General features: G+C 42.3%; 2 protein-coding genes across 4 annotated transcripts in view; both read left to right on the top strand.

Annotated features, from left to right (window-relative positions):
• Positions 1–2,831, top strand: part of LOC134629568 (sodium/potassium/calcium exchanger 3-like) — a 64,489-nt gene extending 61,658 nt beyond the window's left edge. For both annotated transcript variants that reach the window (XM_063477016.1, XM_063477015.1), the window contains one exon: positions 580–2,831. In XM_063477016.1, the coding sequence (XP_063333086.1) occupies positions 580–732 (153 nt within the window). In that variant the 3' untranslated portion in view covers positions 733–2,831. The remainder of the gene's footprint in view (positions 1–579) is intronic.
• A 5,048-nt stretch (positions 2,832–7,879) lies between these two features.
• LOC134629566 (ras and Rab interactor 2-like) overlaps positions 7,880–21,298 on the top strand; it is a 40,343-nt gene continuing 26,924 nt past the window's right edge. For both annotated transcript variants that reach the window (XM_063477011.1, XM_063477012.1), the window contains exons 1-2: positions 7,880–8,032; positions 19,510–19,645. In XM_063477011.1, the coding sequence (XP_063333081.1) occupies positions 19,577–19,645 (69 nt within the window). In that variant the 5' untranslated portion in view covers positions 7,880–8,032; positions 19,510–19,576. The remainder of the gene's footprint in view (positions 8,033–19,509; positions 19,646–21,298) is intronic.

The following is a 21,298-nucleotide window of genomic DNA, read 5'->3' as shown; positions in this document are numbered from 1 at the left end:
TTGTGCCTGTGTGGGTTTCCTCCTGCTGTGCTGACCTCCACAGTCCAAAGATGTTACGTTAATAACTGGGGATGCTAGGTAGATGAAACACTGTAAGGATATGTAGTTAAATGTAGTTTAAGGTACATTCAGTGGCCAGTAAGACTAGAAATGTGCTTTGTAAGTTATATTGCAGTACGTTATAAGCCAAAAAGATGAGAAAACTTAAAAACACATGAGAGCCTGATGGGAGTTTGATGAAGCACTGTCTGCTCATCACCTTCTCTGCAGTGAAGCACAGAGGTGGTGGCATCATGTTGTTGGGATGCTTTTCAAAAGCAAGCAGATGGTCAGAAATGAAGGCCAAATGAAGGCTGTCAGATGTATAGAAGTATGCAAAGAAGTGCAAATACCTAAAACTGAAACACAGCCTGAAGTAAACAGCTGGACTTGAGCTGGACCGACTGTTCCTGGGAGGTCCAGACAAACCAATGAAAAGGCTTTGCATTGTAGCTCTTTTAAGTCAGGAATTGTTTCATAGTTGCATCCACTCTTCTTATCTTTGTGCGGTGTGTCTCTAATCGTGTCTTCTTCTTTCAGGTCCTCGGCGTCCATTTAAACAAGTGGACTCTGGACTGGCGACTGGGCTTGGCCTGCCTCATCTTGTACGCCATCTTTCTGTCCTTCTCCGTCCTCATCGAGTTCAACGTTTTCACTTTTGTCAACCTCCCCATGTGCCGAGACATCCACTGACCCTCCCACCTTCTCCTCTTCTTCTTCTTCTTCTTCTTCTACTAATTCTTCCTCTGGCTGATGGGGGAACCTCACCTGGCTTCCAGTTTCATGGCGCCTCCAAACAAAGTCCTACCTATTACTTAATAGAAAAATAGAGTTCTGTATGATTTATATTTGGTGCAATACACACGAGTGGCGGAGAGAAGGACGTCGGATGTTTCGGGGTTATTTTCTGGAGGTGCGAAGAGAAAGTGCCAGCGGAAGGATTGCTGCCAATCATGTATAATGAACCAAAACGTTGGCTGGAGTGAACTTAACTGTATTAACGCCGACAATTAGGCTACTGTTGGTGAACAAGCTGCTACTGTAACTGACTGACTGAGGCGAGAAAAGAGAGAAGTCAGCGATTTTTAGCTGGATTGTTTGTTACTCTTTCTACAAGTTTGGATATAAAGCACACGATTAAGGTATTTTTAAGCAAAAACTGGCTTTCTGTGTATATATTAGAAGTACTTCTATCAGCTTTGTGTGGAATCCTCTTATGCACAACTGGATCGGTCTTGCAAAGCCGAAATATTCTGTGTTTTCCTTTAGGTTCAAAATGCTTCAACATGTCTCCTACCAGCCCACACAGCATGCTGTAACAGCCGCAGCTCTAGCTTTGCACTGTCACAGAGAACCTAGATATTTATCACATAAAGTCTGCTCTTGGCTGTTTTGTTTTGTTTGTCGTACCTGAGTAGATGTGGGCTTTAAATTTTCCCACACAATGAAAGGGATCTACCTGGAACTGACATCCAGCACCGTCACTTTATGGATTAGAGATTTATTTCTTTTAATATTCTATTGCAAAGCGTCTACAGGTAAACATGTAACTACTGAAGTTAAACTTCCCTGTAGGCGGTAGACCTCTCGTACTTTATTGAAAAGTTAGCTTTTAGTCTCAGTCGAGTGTAACGTTATTTCTTAAAGCCAAAAGTATTTTTAGATTAGCCGAACTTGTAGATTTGGACTTAAGAGTCGAATGCACAGTGTGTTTGTGTGTGTGTGTGTTGTGTGTGCGTGAGTGAGCGCGTGCCACAATCTGGAGCAGATGCAAAGCATGCCGAGGATGTAACTGGGAAGACGTAATCGTGATTTATTTATGAATTAATTTATTCGAAGATCACGTCTGACCTCCAGTTTCAGCCTTTTGGATCGTGTACAGTGATTTGAGTGGAAGCTGTGTACAATGTACTGTACCTAATATATAATCTAAGTACTGGAAACTGACTTGATGTTGTTTATATTTAAGAATAGAACTTTATAATTTATAAGTTTTGTATAGTTTGGAAATGTTGCATTTATATTAGTTTAAACACAGTGGATTGAAAATGTCAGCCTTTACAAACCTCTCACGTGTTCTGATATGTCGCCCTCACATGTTAAATTAGGGATGAGATGCAGATGTAAAGGATTTCTTTTCAGGAAAAAGGAAACACCAGACTTTGAACTTTCACAACAGTGCTTCAATTACTGTGCCGTCTCTTGTATTTGAGGCTCGTGGCTGTTCTTCTCTGCGTATTTGAGCACCACTGTTAGAACATTATGGTCACTCTGTTTCAGCATGTGTTCAAAGAAAATGTGGACTTTTTATTTCAGTTTTTGAATCTGATCAATTCAAAGCATCCTGCAGTCACAGGGTGGCGCTGTAGAGCTGCGCTATGCCTTCAGTGAGGCTGCGGTTTGGGTGTGTGGGGCGATATTTTCAGGTAGGCTACATAGTGACATATACTGTTCGGTTTTGCATGCCTCTTTCATAGTTCTGATTATTTTGTGTGTAATTTTAATGCAACATCTAAAAGGCACTGTCTTGGTTATGCTGTACATATCAGGAGGAATATGCTATCATAAACGCAGGTGTTGGAATAACTTCTGATGAGCAGTTATATTTGAGATATATACAGTATTTAGGATGTAGGCCTACAGCACTTAGTTTCAGCTAATTCTTGTCATTTTATGCTCATGTCTGTTAACTTGTTTGTAAATCCTCGTTTTTGTTGATGAGGACCTCTGGGCAGGGACAGATGGACACCTTCACCTTGTTCCCAGTGATCTTCTTGCAATAAATTGATTTACATACACATAATGTTTTCAGATGCATTTATGAGTCATCGTGGAGTCATCTTTAAACAGGACCTACAGTCATGTGAAAAAAGTTTTCTAAGGAATCCAATGGAAAACTACACACAGCCTTACTGCTTCCATGGGAAACGAGAGGGTAGAATTCAGGTGTGTATTAACACAATGCCTCAAGCTTTGAGGGAACATGGCAACCAATTTATCCCAAAGTCAGGCCGTGGAATGCTCAAAGGAACTGCAAAAATCCAAGTGCTACATCTCAGGCTCTACAGGCCTCGGTTAGCATGTTAAATATTAAAGTAATCAGAAAAAGACTGAACAAGTATCGCCTGTTTGTAAGCGTTGCAGGAAAAAACCTCTCTAAAAAGAAGATGGCAGCACGGCTTTGGTTTGCAATGCTGCGTCTGAACAAACCACAAGGCTTCTATAACAATGTCCTTCTGACAGACGTTTGGCTGTAATGCAAAGCATCACATCTGGGGAACTCCAAACACAGCATATCAGCACCTACACCTCGTACCAACGGTCAACGTGATGGTGGAGGGGGGATGTTTCAGGTTTGTTTTGCTGCCACACGACCTGTTGTTGACCGTGAACTCTTCTGTATGCCAAAGTATTCTAGAGTCTGATCGACGGCTAAAGTTCAGCCCAGATTGTTACTTGAAAGAGGACAGTGATCTCAAGCACAGCAGCAAATCTCCAGCAGACGTGCTGAAAAAGACTCAAAGTGTTGCAACGGCCCAGTCAAAGTCCAGACATCAACCCAACTGAAATGCTGTGGCGGGACCTCAAGAGAGCCGTGGATAAATGAATGCAAACAAACTGAAGCAACGCTGTAAAGAAGAGTGTACAAAAATTCTTCCAAAACAATGTGAGAGACTGAAAACCCATAAAGAAAACAATTACTGCAAATTATTCTTGCTAAAGATGTTTCAAGAACGTGCTCATGGGGCGGGTTTTTTGTTTTTTTTCCCCGCCTGTCCCATTTGGATGTTTTGCCATCAGAAAGGCCAAGAAAGATGCCCAACGGATTTACTTTACCAGGTGGACCATCCCGGCCTTGTCGTATTGATCCATTTGATTGACCTTTGTTTTTATTGTTTATTTTATTTTATTTTCAGTTGTTACATACGGGACAGACATGACTAGGGGAAGGGAAAGGGAGAAAGAAAGAGAGGGAGGGAAAGAAAAACAGCGGGGAAGAGGAACGGTGATAAAGGGCACAAAACAAAAAAGAGGCGGGGGGACAAAAAATACATATATATATATCAATCACCTGGATCACCCGTTGAGAGAGAAAAAAAAGAAGAGAAAACAAGCAAAAAAGAGAGCAATATAATAAACAACATCATCGCGATGATCTACGTGAATATAACAGTAAATACTAAATATTGAATATTATTGTGCAGCACGTAAGATCGACAGCGCACAGTGTGCTTTGAGGTTGCAGCCAAAAAGGGTGTAGTTTGTGTGTGTGAGCACCCGTGTGTTCACCTGTGAGCGTGAGCGCACTTGTATTTAAAAGGTTCCTTCATGTGATGATCTGCTAGAGGGTGTGGGGAGGCACAGCCCCGTCCTCCAGGGCATGAAGCAGGTATGGAGGAGATCCAGGCTCCAGACATCCAGAGACCCTCAGAGCACAAGAGACCAAGGAAGACCAACGGAGGGGCAACCGTGCCACTCTACCGGAAAGAGCTGAGGAGAGCCCCAGATGAGGGGTCACTCAGCAGCCACGGAGCAGAAGCCAGAGGGGGTTGCAGTGATGTGCCCGTGAGCTCCGCCGGCAGCCAGCTGTGCCAGAGTGGACCGAGCCCCAGGCCCAGAGGCCAAGGGCACCCCACCCCCTGAAGGGGCCCAACTGAGCCACAGGCGCCAGGCCCCGACAAGCAGCCACCGGGAGTGAGCCGGTGCATACCTGAGCGCACAGCCCCGGACACCAAGAACCACCAATGCACCGATGTCTGAGGGCATCAGCCACTGGCAGGGGGAGTGGTGGGGGGAGATAGGCCTCCATACCTTGGAGGGCCTGAGATGTCCCAAGTGAGGTGGTGTCTGATACCCGACCTGACATATAGACACAGACAAACGGCCACACACAGATACAAACATCCAGACAAGCAGACCGCCCCGACTCCGCAGCAGCAGGGAGGCCCCACATTCCAGACCCCAATAGGACGGCCAACTCCTCCTCCCTGCCCCCCCGCTCCAACGGGCAACAGAGAACGGGGGTGTGTGAAGACTCCAAGCCTCCCTCCGCCCCCTCATATGTAGTGTTGATGTATGTGTGTTCTGAGGTCCATTTAAAACCCAGGAGGGCATGGAGCTACCTGCCAGAGAGCAGCAGGTAAGCGCATAGCCCCTCCTGATAGCCCTCAATGTCTACATGTATTTAAAATAGAGAGGTGGGCAACGGCGCCAGAGGTGAGGTTGTACACCCTGATGGTCTTCTGGATGCTGTGTGGCATGCCCACCCCCAAGGTCCTATATGTATGTGTTATGAGAGTGTGAGTAATGTGAATGTCTAAGTTGTTGAATAAAATTGAGGCACAGGCGGCCAAAAGGGGACGGGGGGGGGGGGAATACCTCCCCTGCACACCTGCACCCCAAGGCCCTGCATGTGTGGGTGATTGTGGTGGAGCGGGAAGAGGAAGGCAGCTGGAGATGGGGAGGGAAGGAAGGGAGGGGCAAGAGGCCTTGCTGACCCCAGTAGGCACCCCCACACTCTGGAACCCACCAGGGCAAGGGGGCCCAGGCCCATCCAGACCGGGGCCCACAGCAGCAGCACCGCCCGGCCCCACAGAGTCCGGGGCAGCCCACCATTTGGTTTTTTACACACTGTTTCTGCATTTGGTTTAGCTTTTGGTAAATAAATAAGGACATGATGTAATGGGACATTTTGAATGTATGTATATGTCCTGATATGAAAGATGTATTTTTACCATGACTGTAGATGGTACCTGGCTTTTAGGAGAGACTGAGAAGGTACAGACTCAGTTTTCTTCCCTGAAGAAAGCAGAAGACTTACTTGGAAAAATTCTCAAGTATTACTCCTTGAGGACTGCTTCAGACAGGGGCTGTTTTTTTTGTTTGTTTTTTTTTCATGATAAATGGCCATGAGTTACATGAGTTTGATGGTAAATGGATTGGTACTTGTATAGCACTTTTAAGAACTCAAAATGATTTTTACTACAAGCCTCATTTAACAAATTGCACAAGTGTTTTTTTCTATGAGTAAGCACTTTGAACATTCACACACACTCACACAGCGTCAGGGGCGATTCAGTGCAGCGGCTTCCTCAGAGTTACTTCAACACACAAACTGGAGGAGATGGGAATCAAACCACCAACCCACTCTACATCCTGAGCCACAGGCGTTTCGTTTTTCAGTTCATAAAAGGGAAAAACCAAACACACACTCATGGTTGTGATCAGCAGTCTCTCCTCAGATGCACAGAGCCTTCTGCTTTATATATTTACCCAATAAATGTTTACCTGGAGTCAAAACGTCTTGTCTTTAAGTTTTCAGTGTTCCTTTGTCTCAAATATCCAGTATAACACTTATTACTAAATTTAACCCACAATCACTGTGGTCAAATAGTGTGCCACCCTCTAGTGGTTGATTAGATGTACTGCAGACCAGTTCACTCCACCTTGAGTTAAACAGAAGTTCCTGAGAAAGTCACCAACATGCATGTGTTTAATATTTATCTGATTAGCTTTACTATCCAGTGCGACTCAGAGAGTGGGATAATATGGGAGTTACTGAATCGAGGCTTCATGTTGGGAAGGATTCCGACAGACGTGACGTTTGCTTTGAGAGTGTTGATGGAGAAATACAGAGCAGGTCAGAAGGAGCCTCGTTGTGTCTTTGTGGATGTAGAGAAAGTAGATGATAGGATGCTGAGACAGGAAGTAGATACTGCAGTGGCAGTGGCAGTGGCAAAGAAGTATATGAGGGTAATGCCGGACATGTATGAGGGCAGCAAGACAGCAGTGAGGTGTGCAGTGGAATGACAGATGGGTTCAAGGTGGTAGTGGGATTGCATCAGGGATCGCCCATTCTTGTTTGCAGTGATGATGGACAGGCTGACAGATGAGGTCAGGCAGGAGTCTCTGTGGACTCTGATGTTCACAGATGTGGTCTGTAGAGAGAGTAGGGAGCAGGTGAAAGAGACCCGGAGAGGTGGAGGTATGCTCTGCAGAGAAGAGGAATGAAAGTCGGTAGAAGCAAGACAGAATTCATGTGTGTGAATGAGAGGAAGACAGTGAAGATGCAAGGAGCATTGAAGAGGATGAGTTTAAAGACCAGCCAAAGCAACGGACAGTGCACAAGAGAGGTGAAGAAGAGTGCAGGCAGAGTAGAGTGGGTGAAGATAAGTGATTTTAGACAGAAGGATAGCAGTAAGAGTGAAAGCAAAGGTTACAAGATTGGAGTGGGACCTGCTGTGATGTATGATTTGAAGACAGTGGTACTGATGAAAAAACAAGAGGCCTAGTTGAAGATGTCCAGGTTTCACTGGGAGTGAGCAGGATGCACAGAATTAGAAGTACATCAGAGGGACAGGACCAGCTGTGGGGTTTGGAGACAAACAGAGACAAAGCTGAAATGATTTGGACATGTGCAGAGGAGGGACAGTGGACATACTGGACAAGAAGTGGAGCAGCACATGCAGAGGGTTGGTGTGGCGATAGGGACAGAGGAGACAGAAGCAGATGATCCGAAGATGATGACGATCCAAACCAGTGCTGCAGGGAGGGAAAACAAACAGACACGCCATCACATCTCAGAAATCACTTTGTGTGTCTGTTCAGCTGTTTGAATCCTCACTTTTACTTCAGCAGACTGTTAAATAAAAAAACTTAAAGAAGTAAGTATGCACGAGGCAGTGCGAGATGTGACGTAATGAATCCCTCAACGTTTAAAGGAAACTCAAGGTAAAATCATGTCTCAGCCAATCAGAAGGAAGCATCGTATTACCGCCCTCCTCCTCTCCCTCCTGTTCCTCCCCCTGTGTCTCCAACACCTCAGCTGTCTAACCCCGAAGTCTCCGTTAAAGGATGTAACCGACAGACACTGGGGGGGACCAGAAGCTCCTCGGTGCCACCGAACAAACCGAAACATCCCGGAGGACTTCCGAGGGTTTTTATCATGGACAAAAGCAGCAATAACACACCGACTTAGATCAACCACAGTAAGGTTAGTGGACGCAGTAGTTCTAAAACTTTCAGGAAACGCAGGACATGTTAAAATGTTTGCAGACACGGGTGACGGGAGTTTTCCTCTGTGCTGCAGAGGAACAGCGACACATGCGCTAAAGTCTGTTTATTCTGCGCACTTTGTTTACACGGGGCGCCTTTTCGCTTCCTTCTGCAGAGGCATCGCTAAAATAAACTGATTTTTATCACAGCAGAAGCATTTTGTAAAGTTCACATGAGGCTGCTCTTCCATCATGAACTGAAAGCATAAAGCTGCTGCTAAAAGTAAACACATGTTCATGGCTGTAAATCAAACTGCGACTTCAAAGCTTTGGATTTTACTTTCAAATATGATCTCCATATGATAAAACCCAGGCTTAAAAGTTTTACTTTAGGGACTGTAGAAACCATCACTCTCCTCTTTGTCGTAAAAAAACCAAGATCCCCTCAGGGTGTTTTACTTTTTGGACCTTTCCACTCTTTCTTCTACTCTGACCCTTTGATGCCCCTGTGAGGCCAAAACAAATTCTGAAATATAGTAAATCTCTTTGTCCCCAGTGCCAGGCTAGCAGGGTTTAAACGTCTCAATTTGATAATTAAAAAAAGGCCTTCTGACCAAGGCCAGATGATTTAATGGGTGTTGTGGTAAGCGGCAAATTTTAATAAAAAGAATAACTTTATTTCTATGGCACTTTGGAAAACACAGAGCTAGAAAGAGCTTCACAGTGTAAATAAAAACCTAGTTTAAAACAGTTAACAGACGTGATAGGCTGAGGAAGGTTGTTCCAGGGTTTGGGGGCTACACTACAATCTCAATGTGATCACCTCTGGTTTTAAAATCAGAGCGTGGGACAGAAATGAGACCATGATTGGCTGATGGAAGAGGCTGATTGCAGCAATTAGGTCTTAAAGCTCTACTATATAAGCAGGAGGCTGTCCATGTAGAGCTTTATATGTTAATAACAGGAATTTAAAGATTATTCTGAATTTCAGTGGGTGCCAGTGACGCGATCCATAAATAAGTGGGATATGTGAGCACTGGCTAGTTTTCTTATCAGCCGTGTTGCTGCTCTCTGCACTAATGGGAGACGGGCTATGGAGGACTGAGAGATACACGTGAAGAGAGAATTCCAATAATCAAGGCCAGAGAAAAGTTCCAGATGATTAAATAGGAAAGGAACTGATTGAAAGGTTTGATTATTTGCAGTATCTCTGACATGAGGGAAACAAGTGTGAGCTGAGAGATGTGAGATTCAAAATTCAGATGCTGGTCAAAGATGATACAGAGGTTCTGAGTAGATGATTTGATGGTGCTGGCAAGAGCTACTGTACTGACCTCCTAGGGAAAAGTGTCCGTGCCAAACATAAAAACCTCAGTTTTACTATAAATGAGATGAAGGAAACTTTGATACGTCCAACAAAGAATGGCAGAAAATCATTCACTGAGGCTTGAGAGGCTGTTGAGGATGTTGGACTTAACAGAAAAGCACAGCTGTGTATCGTCTGCATACAATTGGCAGGAGTTTAATATGTCATAAAGAATGATATATTTCGTCATGGAGAAGGAAAGGACAAGAGAAGGAGGGAGAAAGGATTGACACAAGAGTTCTGTGTGCGGACAGTTTCATTCAAAGATTTTATCCTTATCAAAAAAAGGCTTAATTTTCAAGGCTGAAGTTGTACTGTGAATGTTACTGTTCATTTTGTGAGGTACGTATGTCTAATGATAGAAGAAAGAACAAAGCTGTCATGCGCAGAGGGCTGTGCCGGGATGATTTGTGCAGGTTTATAGCAGCGAGTCTCTCATCAGTTATGTTGATGATATTTAACCTCTTCAGGAAGATTCTCAGCTACTGCTCTGCTAAATGTGACACAACTAAAAAAAGACATAAAAATAATTTTAACAATGTTTGTGAGAGGCGTCCTCTTCACTTCCCTTTTCACTTCACAGTTTATGAATGTGACAAACACACAAATGTGTATATATATGTTTTATATATATCTATAAAACATATAGATGTGTTATATATAAAAAATGTATAACACATAAACCACCATAAGTACAGATGATAGGTTGGCTATAGTTGTATGCATAGACAAGTTCTTCTTTATCTGTACATGCAGAACAAACTAGTCATACTAGACTAACGAGAAAAATGTAAATACATGTCAGACGGTGCACCTTAATACACTAACAGTGATAATAATAATAGTGAAATAATGGAAAAATAGCTACCTTTCCTTGCTCTACCAAGTGAGTTACCTCACTCACTTTATGAAAAACTTATTAATCCTTCCTCAGCTTTGATCCTTTTTTTTCCCTCAAATAATTTTCACACAGTCCCTCACTTGTTTAATCCACAGGTTGGATTTTGTGTTGTTGTTTTTTTTCCCTGAAATTGAAAGAATTTCTGTATCTGGTGGCAACATGTTCCAGCTCGCTTTCACAACTGCAGGAAGTGATTCTATCCAAAAAGATGTCTGCACCTAAATGCATATCCGACTCTTTCTTTCCTAAACAAATAGTTAGCTGATGTTTATTAGAAGAGGCTTAATAAGCTCCCAATTTCCTCATCTAAGCTTCTTCGGAATCTGTTAAGGAGATTAGTTTTACTGCATTTTTGGCACTTGGCACCCTTTCTGCATGCTGCACGGGGGAAATGACTCAGCAAAAAGGTTTTTAAATGAAAAATAACTTGCCAGATTGTCAGATTTGGGTTGTGAAGCTGATGTTGTTTTTGTCTGCATTAGCTTTAGAAGAACAGAGTTTTTGTTTAAATCACATCTGAACTGAATCACATCTGAATCACATCTGAAGTGAACAAGGCAGAACCGAAAACTCCAAACAGGTTTATGGAAAGTGACGTCAGGCTGGCTGGACGGGGAAACAGCCACTCGAGTTGGTGTGAGAGTAAAGCGTCCGGTGGGGGATGTTAACGCTGAACGCTTTGATTGCTGCCTCACTGATGTCCGCTGTGATCCTGCAGAAACGGCCTGGGTTCTGGTTTCCCCATTTTGGCTTTGCACTGACTGTCTGTGTTATTTCACAAAGATTTCGAGTAAAGAAAAAGTCTCTGGTTGAACATTTAAATGCCAGAATTTATCATCGAAACTCATTTGTTTCATTTGTCTTGAGGGAATTCAAGTGTTTAAACATTTCCATGACTCGATTGGTTACCATACATAATATTACAGCCACTGATAATAGAGAATACACCAGAATTATCCTTCAAGGAAACAACATTGATTGCATAATTCCAATATTTGCTGAATTTGTAAGTTTGCTCACCTACAAAGAAATAATTTTATTTTAATGGATTTTATTTTAATCACCTAAAAGTTTGATTTGATTTGCATGTTATTGAGTATAATAAGTATTTAATCACATGCAAAACATGACTTAGTACTTGATGGAGAAACCGTTACAGCAGTAAGATGTTACTTGGTCAGGTTTGCAGACTTCTCAGGAGAGATTTGGGCCCCGACTCACCACAAACTCTCTGAATCATTCAGGTTTCTTATTTGCCGCTTGTCACCTTGAAGCTTGAGGTCTGGTATGGGCTCAAAATGTGGTCATAAATATTTTGTACTTGTAAATCAGTTTTGTATGTGTAAAAAGAATTTGTGTGTGCGTAAAAAAGATTTGTATGTGTAAAAAAGATTTGTATGTGTAAAAAAGATTTGTGTGTGCGTAAAAAAGATTTGTGTGTGTGTAAAAAAGATTTGTGTGTGGACTTTGCCAAAAAAAACCCTGCAAGTTACAAGTACGGATTTTGACCCTATTTTTCTTCCTTTCATCTGATTGGTCAATGTCATGTCAATCACAAATGTAACAATCCAATCAGAGAACAGATGGGTTTGGCTGTCGGAGGGGCGCTTTTTTTGAACTGCAGGTCTTTGAAGGGAATAAATGCCCTTTTACATGCCAACTCAGCGTTTTCCTTTATCACCACGAAGGAAAACAGTCTGTGGTCGTCTGAGTTTGGTGATTTTTGTGTCACAGGTCTATGTGCTTAATACAGGGACTTCCACAGCCTTTTCAACAGCGCTGCGGACCGCGGGGGGGGGGGGGGGGGGGCGCAGTGTTTTGGAAATGACAGTCTTCATTACAAAGCTTTCTTCGTTATGAATTAGCATACATGTTTTTATTGAACATTTGAAGAACTAGCAAACCCCCCCCCCCGAAACTCTTGTAGAGGACATAAAGTCAGAGATAGAAACGACAAGGAGCAGGTGCATCTAGTACAGGTAGAGCTGCTGCAAAAACCCACAGAGCCCAGCAGCCAGCGCAACAAATTCTGGATCCTTTGCTTTTAGTTAGCATTAGCAGCACATCCTGTGTCCGATGTGAAAGGACTTTTATGCTGCGCACTGTGACTCACAGCAATGGTCCCGGGTCAGCCCTGACTTTGTGTTAAACTAATCCTAAAGTAATGATGGTATTTCTAACCACTGACATACCACAACTTTATCCTTTCAACAGCTACTGAAAGTTAGCGGACCTAGCTGCTATCGGATATTTATATAGAGATCCTCCAGCTTCAAACTGTATCACCCTTCAAGGACCTGCAGTTCAAAAAAGTGCCCCTCCGACAGCCAAACCCATCTGTTCTCTGATTGGATTGTTACATTTGTGATTGACATGACATTGACCAATCAGATGAAAGGAAGAAAAATAGGGTCAAAATCCGTACTTGTAACTTGCAGGGGGTTTTTGGCAAAGTCCACACACAAATCTTTTTTACACACACACAAATCTTTTTTACGCACACACAAATCTTTTTTACACACACACAAATCTTTTTTACACACATACAAATCTTTTTTACGCACACACAAATCTTTTTTACACATACAAATCTTTTTTACACATACAAATCTTTTTTACGCACACACAAATTCTTTTTACACATACAAAACTGATTTACAAGTACAAAATATTTATGACCACATTTTGAGCCCATAGGGTCTGGAGGCTGGCTAGGCCACTTCGTGAAAGGCCTTCTTCTTTAGCCACTCTGTTGTTGCTGTGGTGGTATGTAGGCCCATCGTCTGCGTGAGGAAAGGAGCTTCTTGTCCAAGATGTGACATACATAGCGTGACCTATTGGCCCCTCAATCCAGCAAAGTCATCCTGTACACTAAGCAGAAAAACAGCCCAAAGCATGACGTTTCCTCTCCGTGCTTGACTGTGGGGATGGTGTTCTTCGGCTACTTGTTGCCATTTGTGTGTTTTAATCTATAAGAAGTAAGCCTGCAAAACTGCAAAGCGCTCATTCAAAAATCATTACAGTCACAATGTTAATCGCACTGCTACTATTACTGTATCGTGAGTCTTTGTGTTTTAGGGAAAAGAGGTCGTCTTCTGCTGAGAAACACCTCCAGATGCTGATTCTGAGAGAAGAGTCTTACATTTATACAGACACAGAAGGAAAATAAAATGTCTTTAACTTAAATTAAGGTTTCTCGTTCTCTCCCAATGCATTCTTTGTGATTTTTATCTCATGAATATGTAAAATTTTGGCTGAGCTACAATAAAATTATTGGGGTATTTTTCTAGAGTGGGAAGTTTTGTGTAAATTCAACATAATGTGGATTTATGTTGACGTTTTGTCCTTGATGACAGAACAGCAGAAAATCCCTAATGAAGTAAGAAAAGTTTTAAACCTGTTTCAAACACATTTTTCATATGTGTGTATATGATATGAAATATACACCTGATTATAGGAACTACTCATAACTAAAGCACTTTAGTGGTGCTGGTAGGCAGATTTGGCACAGCTGGCCAGCTATTTTTCAGTTTTCACACTTCATGTAAAGCCAATTCTAGCCAGCTTCTAGATGCACTTTCTCTTTGAGGCCACATCTTAAGCACTGGTTACAGGCTGGTTTGGGTTGACGTGAGTTTCTAGTGTTTGTTTACCCTTCTCTTCCTTATCTCATTTGGAAATTCCCAAACTATCTGCTCCATCTTCCACCCCTTTATCTTCCTTTCTCGTCTGGTAAAGTCCAGAAAGCATCCGAGCGTTTGCACCGAGGAGCTCACAGCTCAGCTCCATCCAGTGTTTCTGTTACTAATTTAAAGGGGAGCAGCACAGGGAAAAATATCCAGGCTTTTCTCGGCTGACCTTTCGTTTGGAAAGTTTTGGCTGGGCGTTGCTGGTGCCTGACACGGTTTCTAACCATGATTTAATCCTGTGGCACTCTGATTATATGTGAAGCTGGATTTGTCTGATTGGCACTTTGAGCATTTTCAGGAGTCTCCTAAAGCTGTGATTAGAGGTCAGGCTGTTGGTCCACTTGGTGTTTGACTGACAAGAGATTCATAAACAGCTCATGGAAAAAATGAGTGTAATCCAACCCTTCTCTCCTCCCTTCAAAAATCTGTGAGTGATCAGATTCTTCAGGTCCTCCCTGGGCCAGTGGGTTCAGCTGAACTCACCAACAACCACTGCTCTGCTCTGCAGCCATAAAGAGCTCACTTAATGATCTTCCTCTACTGTAGTCCATCCTTTTTAAACAACTCCTTTGCCCTGTTTTGATTAAATGTACCTTTCAAATCAAATGCCCTCTCAGTCCACCTCCAAATGGCTGTTTCCTGCATACACCCACACCATCATCTGGTTTGCCTCAGAGCAATAACATGACCCACGTGTGGGAGTTCTTATCTGCAGCTGCCTGCAGCCCCCCCTCGCCATGCTCTGCTGCTCTGACAGCATCACGGACCCTGTTTGCCTTTTTGTTTGTCTGTTGAGAGTTTGAGTGAAGTCACACTTCATGCCGTCTTTGACAGTTTGAATAAAAACCCACTGGAAAGACATTTACAGACCGGCTGTAAAGAGAAGTGAGAAAATGCCGCGCAGTTTCACAGCAGTTTGTGAAATCTACTAGCTGTAGTCTGTAAACATTAAATGAATATTTTCCATTTTTATAGGCTGAAAATGGTTGGAGGGGTTAGTGTTGGAGTGCATCAAACAGATGATAGTAACTGTTTGCTATTGCATTGTATGCACTCTGAAGCTTTAACATTAGTATTTTAAATGCTGTTATTGTTTTTGAAGCCAGATGTTGTTAGCTAATGCTATCAGGCTTGGTTAGCAAGCTGCATCTCATAACAACAGGAGTCCAAGCGGAGACACACATATTAGCTAATTAGGGCTAATTAACATACAAAACCCCAAAAATTCACTCATTAGATCTGAAGCATGAACTCCTTTGATGATCTGTACAGCACAGCAGCTTTGATATTAGTCCAATAGGATCTGAAGTCTGTGGTTCACTTCCACTGTTAACACATAAGAAGCATTAAAAGTTGAGTTCTATTGTGTCACACTGTGAACTGGAAATTGTTATCCATACTTTAGTTCATCACATCTGCATTCTTGTAATTAGTGGTTTACTTAGGTAAACTTCCTTGGAACATCTGCAGGTTGTTCAGAGCGCTGCTGCGAGGCCTCACATGTCACACTGCTGCTCATTCAGTTGCATTGGCTTCACATTAACTTCAAACTCCACTAAGACTTTTAGAGCTCTGCATGGACAAGTAGAAGCATATATCAGTGAACTTTTACACCCATACATCCCCAGCAGGTCCCTGAGGTCATGTGACCAGGACCTGCTGGCTGAGACCTAAAGGAGACAGAGCTTTTGCAACAGTGACCTCCGACTCTTGAACTCTCTCCCACTGAGCCTGAGATCTGTGGACTCTCTGCTTTTGAGTAACTTTTTACTTAGATGTTTAAGCTGTTTTCCTGTGCACCATTCTTTGATATTTATCTTGAAATTTGCCATATAAATAGAATTTTATTACTTTAAACACTTCCATTTCACTTGAATTTTAACCCTTTGCACTGTTGTTGTGTTATAATAGTAGTGCTGACTATGTTTTGTAGCTTGCATTGTGTGTATGATCCTGTTATCAGTGTGGTACAGAGCTTCATTCCTGACTGCAATCAGATGGAAAATTCAACACCACAGAGCTGAAATACAGTGTGCGGGCGAGCCAGATGACTGTAACAAGCTACGGTTTGGGTGACTTTTTATGGTTAAGTGCCTTTAGCATGAATTCTTTTTAATGCCCAATAGACAGTACAAAACATGGACGTATCTTCCAGGACAGAAAAAATAAAGTGAAATGATTTGGCCATCGGATGGCGAAAGCTGTGGTTGAAAAACATTTCCGGTCCTGGGAAAACGGCATTCCAACCCCTGACATCTGTAAACACTTTCCTGCTGCATTAATGGGCTCAGTCACTCATTTCGGTCCATTTTGTAGATCTTGGTCATGGTATGCTTCAAAATAGAGGATTATTCATGGTATGCTCACTGGCTAATGCCCTATAATTGAAACCAAGATGGTAACAGTGAAAACGTTCATCTTAGTGCTCCAAAAGGAGACTTTAGAAACAAATCTATGACATTACGGTAACTACAGCTGTGGGTTCATGGTTTTGTAGAAGTCTGGGGAAAGAAGAGCCACCTCTGGTGATTTTATGGGCTCACTTCTGGTTAGTTTTCGAAAGAGGATCATCTGAGGGTGATAATTTTATTTGCTGTATTGCTTGAGAAATTTCCTGAATTTTCCTCCCAGAAGGACGTTTTCAAAAAGCTTTAAAAAAAAAAAACAAATCATCTGGATCATCAGTGCCAGGCCTCTGTCTTATAATTTCTTTCTTAGGTTGGAAGCTCTCACAAAAAAGGGGATTTTTGATGGAGCTGTGAAGAGGTGCTCATCTTGTTTTCCTACATTACCCAGCATGCTCTGTGATCCATCAGATGCTCAGAGGTTTGTGCTGTGGAAACACTTTTTTCAGATTTCATTGGCACGTCAGCTATTATCACATCTTTTACCAAATCGACAGCAGAAGAAGACAAAGAAAGTAAAGTTCACGTCATGCGTGTTTCTCCTGACATTCTTCCATTTGTGAAAATGAAAACATGATGTCTGAGGCAGACGATCGGCTCTGTTTAGAGAACATCAGGAAATGGGTGCAGTCTCTGCACAGTTTATATTAAAGCTTAACCAGTATTTGTTTGACTTCACTGTGGATTATTCAGGCTGTAACTAACAAGTATTGCTCAGTCAGTATTAACTTTCAGTCATTAGAATCATTTTATTCTTGTTTTGTCAGAGCTGTAATAAAACCCACAGCAGCCAAACCCTGTTGCAGCATAACTTAGAGATGATTCAGGGTCATCTTTGCTTGTCTGACTGAAGCATTCCAACATCATCACTGAAATAAGACGGAGAACATCTGAAGGTCGTCACTTCAGAAGCCAGATTCAGAAATAATCACCGCAGAGCAATTTCCTGTACGTAACTGATTAATGCTTTTCTTTCTGCTGTAACATTTTTAAATTCATGGCTACATGGATAAAGCTGTTGTTTTATCACCTTGTAAACTTTTTGTGTCATCTTAGCAAACAAATCTGGTTTCCAATATGGACTGTATATAAAAGATGGATGAGATGTCTCCTGTCCAAACAGTGTGATGAAACAGGCCCTGCCATGTGTGCTGCTGACACAGCACTTGGACTTGAGCCATTGCACTAGTATATTTATCCCAGTAGTTTGGAAATTCCCGAGTTAGAGCAGCCAAAGAAAACCCTCGAGTAACCAAACAGTTTCAGTGACTCAGATGACCTCATTTATGACCCATTATATTTTATACAGAAGAAATTTTATGTAACAATATTGTAACAATAGAGTTTATAGTTCTGCATTAAATCTATAGATGCGCTGTTGCCGCAAACCTTACAACATAACCTGCGCTGTAACCTGAACTGCTCCTCCCTAAAGTGTCACGACAGATATAAATGCTGGGAATAGCCTCCATCACTTGTAGATAAACAGCAGAGTCATAAATTCATTGAAAAGTGATCTAAAAACTCTTTTCTTAACATGTTCCAACATAATGTACAGTCCATAATAAATGTGACAAATGTCATTAAAAAACAAGAAAACATAAATATTTAAAAATCTGTCAAAAACCCCAAATTTTAAAAATTATTGCATAACAACAATGATGATTCTGGGTTGTAGATGTGTAACATTAGGATGTTTTGCAGCAGTAAATCGTCCTGCTGCCGGTTTGTTATCTGTGGTGGAATAATATATAAAAAAACAAAGCTTCTTTCTATTGTCCTTGAAACACAAAGGGTCCATTTTTGTAAACTTGTAGTTTCCCAAATTTATGATAGGAAACATTTTTATGATTAAAAATATCCCAAATGCCACCCCCCTCCAAAGTTGCATGAAAGGAGCCAGTTGAGGTGGGTTAGGCATCTGATTGGAATGCCTCCTGCGTGCGGCGCTCTGAGCATGTCCTAAGAAGAAGGCTCTGGGGTAGACTCGGGACACGCCGGAGAGATCGTATCTCTCAGCTGGCCTGGGAACGCCCCTGTGTTCCTCCGACTGAACTGGAGGAAGTGGCTGAGGAGAGGGAGGTCTGAGCCTCGGCCCTGGATAAGTGGTAGAAAATGGACAGTTGGATGGTTAAAGGCTCGTGTAATAAAATGTCTCAATAAGTAAAAGTAAATAAAAGTCAGTAAAAATAAAAATTTAAATGTGATACAATAAATCAGTGTTTAAAAACCTGTAAAAAATATAATTGAATCAGAGCAGTACTGCAGACAAATACATGAAGATTCATAGTTTTATTCAAACTGTTGCACCAGGATATGTTCTGTATTTCATTGAACCGAGGGTGGGTTCGTTGAGGCACCATGAAGTGTGGATGAGCTGGTCGTCACTTTCCTGACCTGAACCTGTGGACTGTGTCAACCCTCTGTTTTTTTATTTCCTCCCCCTCAGTCTGTGATGGTGGGGGTCGTGTTAGAGGGGTGGGGGTAATGGCTTCCTGTCTGAGGGAGATAAAAGTGGATGTGTAGTAGACTGACGGACAAATGGCGCATCGCCCTGATTCACCAGGACTATGAACCTCTGCAGGAAAGGGAAGTGCTAGTCTTAATAGTTTCAGCCTGGCTGGAGAGAAGGGCAGGTCGATGGAAAGATTCAGATACAGAGACAAAGATAAAGACCATAAAAGAGATTTTAAAAATGTGAAGGTGCAGGCCTGTTTCTGTTTTCACTTTATGTAAGTTAAAAACCACCAGACATTTACATTTTCTCATATTTGGAGACATTAATTTTCGATGGGTGGGGAAGGAAAGCAGCTGTGTTGGAACTGAGGCTGTCCGGGATGGAAAATAAATTATGACGGGATGAGGACATGAGAACAGGATGAAGGAATGAAGAGAGTGAAAATGTGATACAGTGAGGAAACGGTGGAGACAGGTAATTAGAGGACAGCAGTTCAGCCCAAAATAAAAAAGAGTGAGGGGGGAGGGGAGGAGAGTGACAATCAAAGATTCCCAGCAGACGAGCATCACTGTAACCCCGACTGTGGCCGAAACTGGAATTTCCTCTGGGTGCACCACAGCTCAAGTGTCTGAAGTGAAGCATGTTTTTGTCCCACAGAGCGCCAGCCTCTGCAGACGCTAACCTAAAAGGAAGAAGGACCGAGTCCTGCTGACAGGAAGACAACATGGCCTCCAGCTCGCAACCCAGAAATCCTTCCTGTGGACTCAGAGACAGGAGCAGCAGTTTCTTTAAGGTAAGGACTGGACAGCTCTGTGGAGACATAGCAGAACAAAGGTCATGCAGAAAAGTAAGTCATCACATTTGTGTGGCAGATGCTGAATTTTATGAAACTATTTAAACTATTTTTTTTTTACCTTTTGGATTAATTGAACAAACAAACTGTAGCTGAGATGATTTAGATTAAGGGTGATGTGAAAACCGAGATAACTGGTTGATTGGACGGATCAGGACAGGAAACGATGAATGTCTGTTTCATATTTGAAACTTATTTACACATGCAATTCAATTCAATACAACTTTGTTTACATATCACCAAATCACAACAACAGTTGCCTCAAAGTGCTTTATATCGAAAGGTAAGCACACTACAATAATACAAAGAAAATAGACAAAACCCAACAATCATATGACCCCCTATGAGCAAGCACTTTGGCGACAGTGGGAAGGAAAAACTCCCTTTTAACAGGAAGAAACCTCAGAGCAGAACCAGGCTCAGGGAGGGGCGGGGCCATCTGCTGCGACAGGTTCTGGGTTTGGGGGAGGAAGACGGGACAAAGACATGCTGTGGAAGAGAGCCAGAGATTAATAATAACTAATGATTAAATGCAGAGAGGTGTGTAAACACATCAGATAAATAGTCACAGATGTTGGCTGTGAAAACAAAAAGTCCGCCCACCTTCTGTTCATACCTTCTGTTTGCAAGGCGCAGCCAATCAGAAGAAAGTTGTCTTAAAGAGGAGGAGTTAAAACAGCTTGTTTTAAGACAGGAGATGAAGATAAAGAAGGCTTATGTTGAACATTTAGTTATGCAAAGCTGCCCCAGCAGAGTTTAGAATAACAACATGAAAGTGAACAAGATTTTTTGCTTTAAGCTACAAACTGGTGTCATAAAAGGTTCCCCGCTGGCAGTAGCTGTTCAGCTGGTTATCATGCACACCCCTCAGCATAACTAACATAATTATTCTGTTGATAATTAGGTACATTTCTGAGTGTTTTAAACTGCTATCACATTTCTTCTTCTTCCTCCTCCTCTCGAGTTGCCACAGCAGATGATCTGCCGCCATCTCACCCTGACCCCAGCAACATCCTCTGTCACACCAACCTCCTTCATGTCCTCCTTCACTACATCCATGGACCTTCTCTGTGGTCTTTTTCTTTTCCTGGCAACTCCATCTTCAGCATCCTTCGCCCAGTGTCCCCTCACTATTCCTCCTCTGCACATGTCCAAACCATATATCAGCCAGGTCTCTCCCTTTACCTGTCATTTTCCCCTTTTATTTAAAGTTTGCCACCAAATACACCTTCCCTCTCTCCTGCTATACTGTCTTCATCCAGCAGGAGCTCAGTTCTTTCTGGCGCCCTGCTGTTCAACAGCAATGGTGCTGGTTTCTGATGATCTTGAATATCTGAATGTTTGATTTGGGAAAGATTCCAGGCTTGGGATCTTGCATATAGCTTCTTTAAAAAAGTTTTGATTGGCCGCATTTGTCTATTGACAATCACAAATAATTTCATATACCCCTGTTCAGTAATCTTTTTTCTTCTTACCATATTTGAGACAGATTCATGAATGTCTTCATGTTTTTCTTTTTATTAGTATTTTTAAAGCACTCATCAGAGTCTGTTTGGATTTATGCACTCTGGGATTTCTTTATCCTGTTGAGGT

The sequence above is a fragment of the Pelmatolapia mariae genome, linkage group LG6 (genome assembly GCF_036321145.2).
Source record: "Pelmatolapia mariae isolate MD_Pm_ZW linkage group LG6, Pm_UMD_F_2, whole genome shotgun sequence".
NCBI lineage: Eukaryota > Metazoa > Chordata > Actinopteri > Cichliformes > Cichlidae > Pelmatolapia > Pelmatolapia mariae.
Note: the sequence above shows the minus strand (reverse complement) of the source record. Positions and strands in the feature narration are given on the sequence as shown.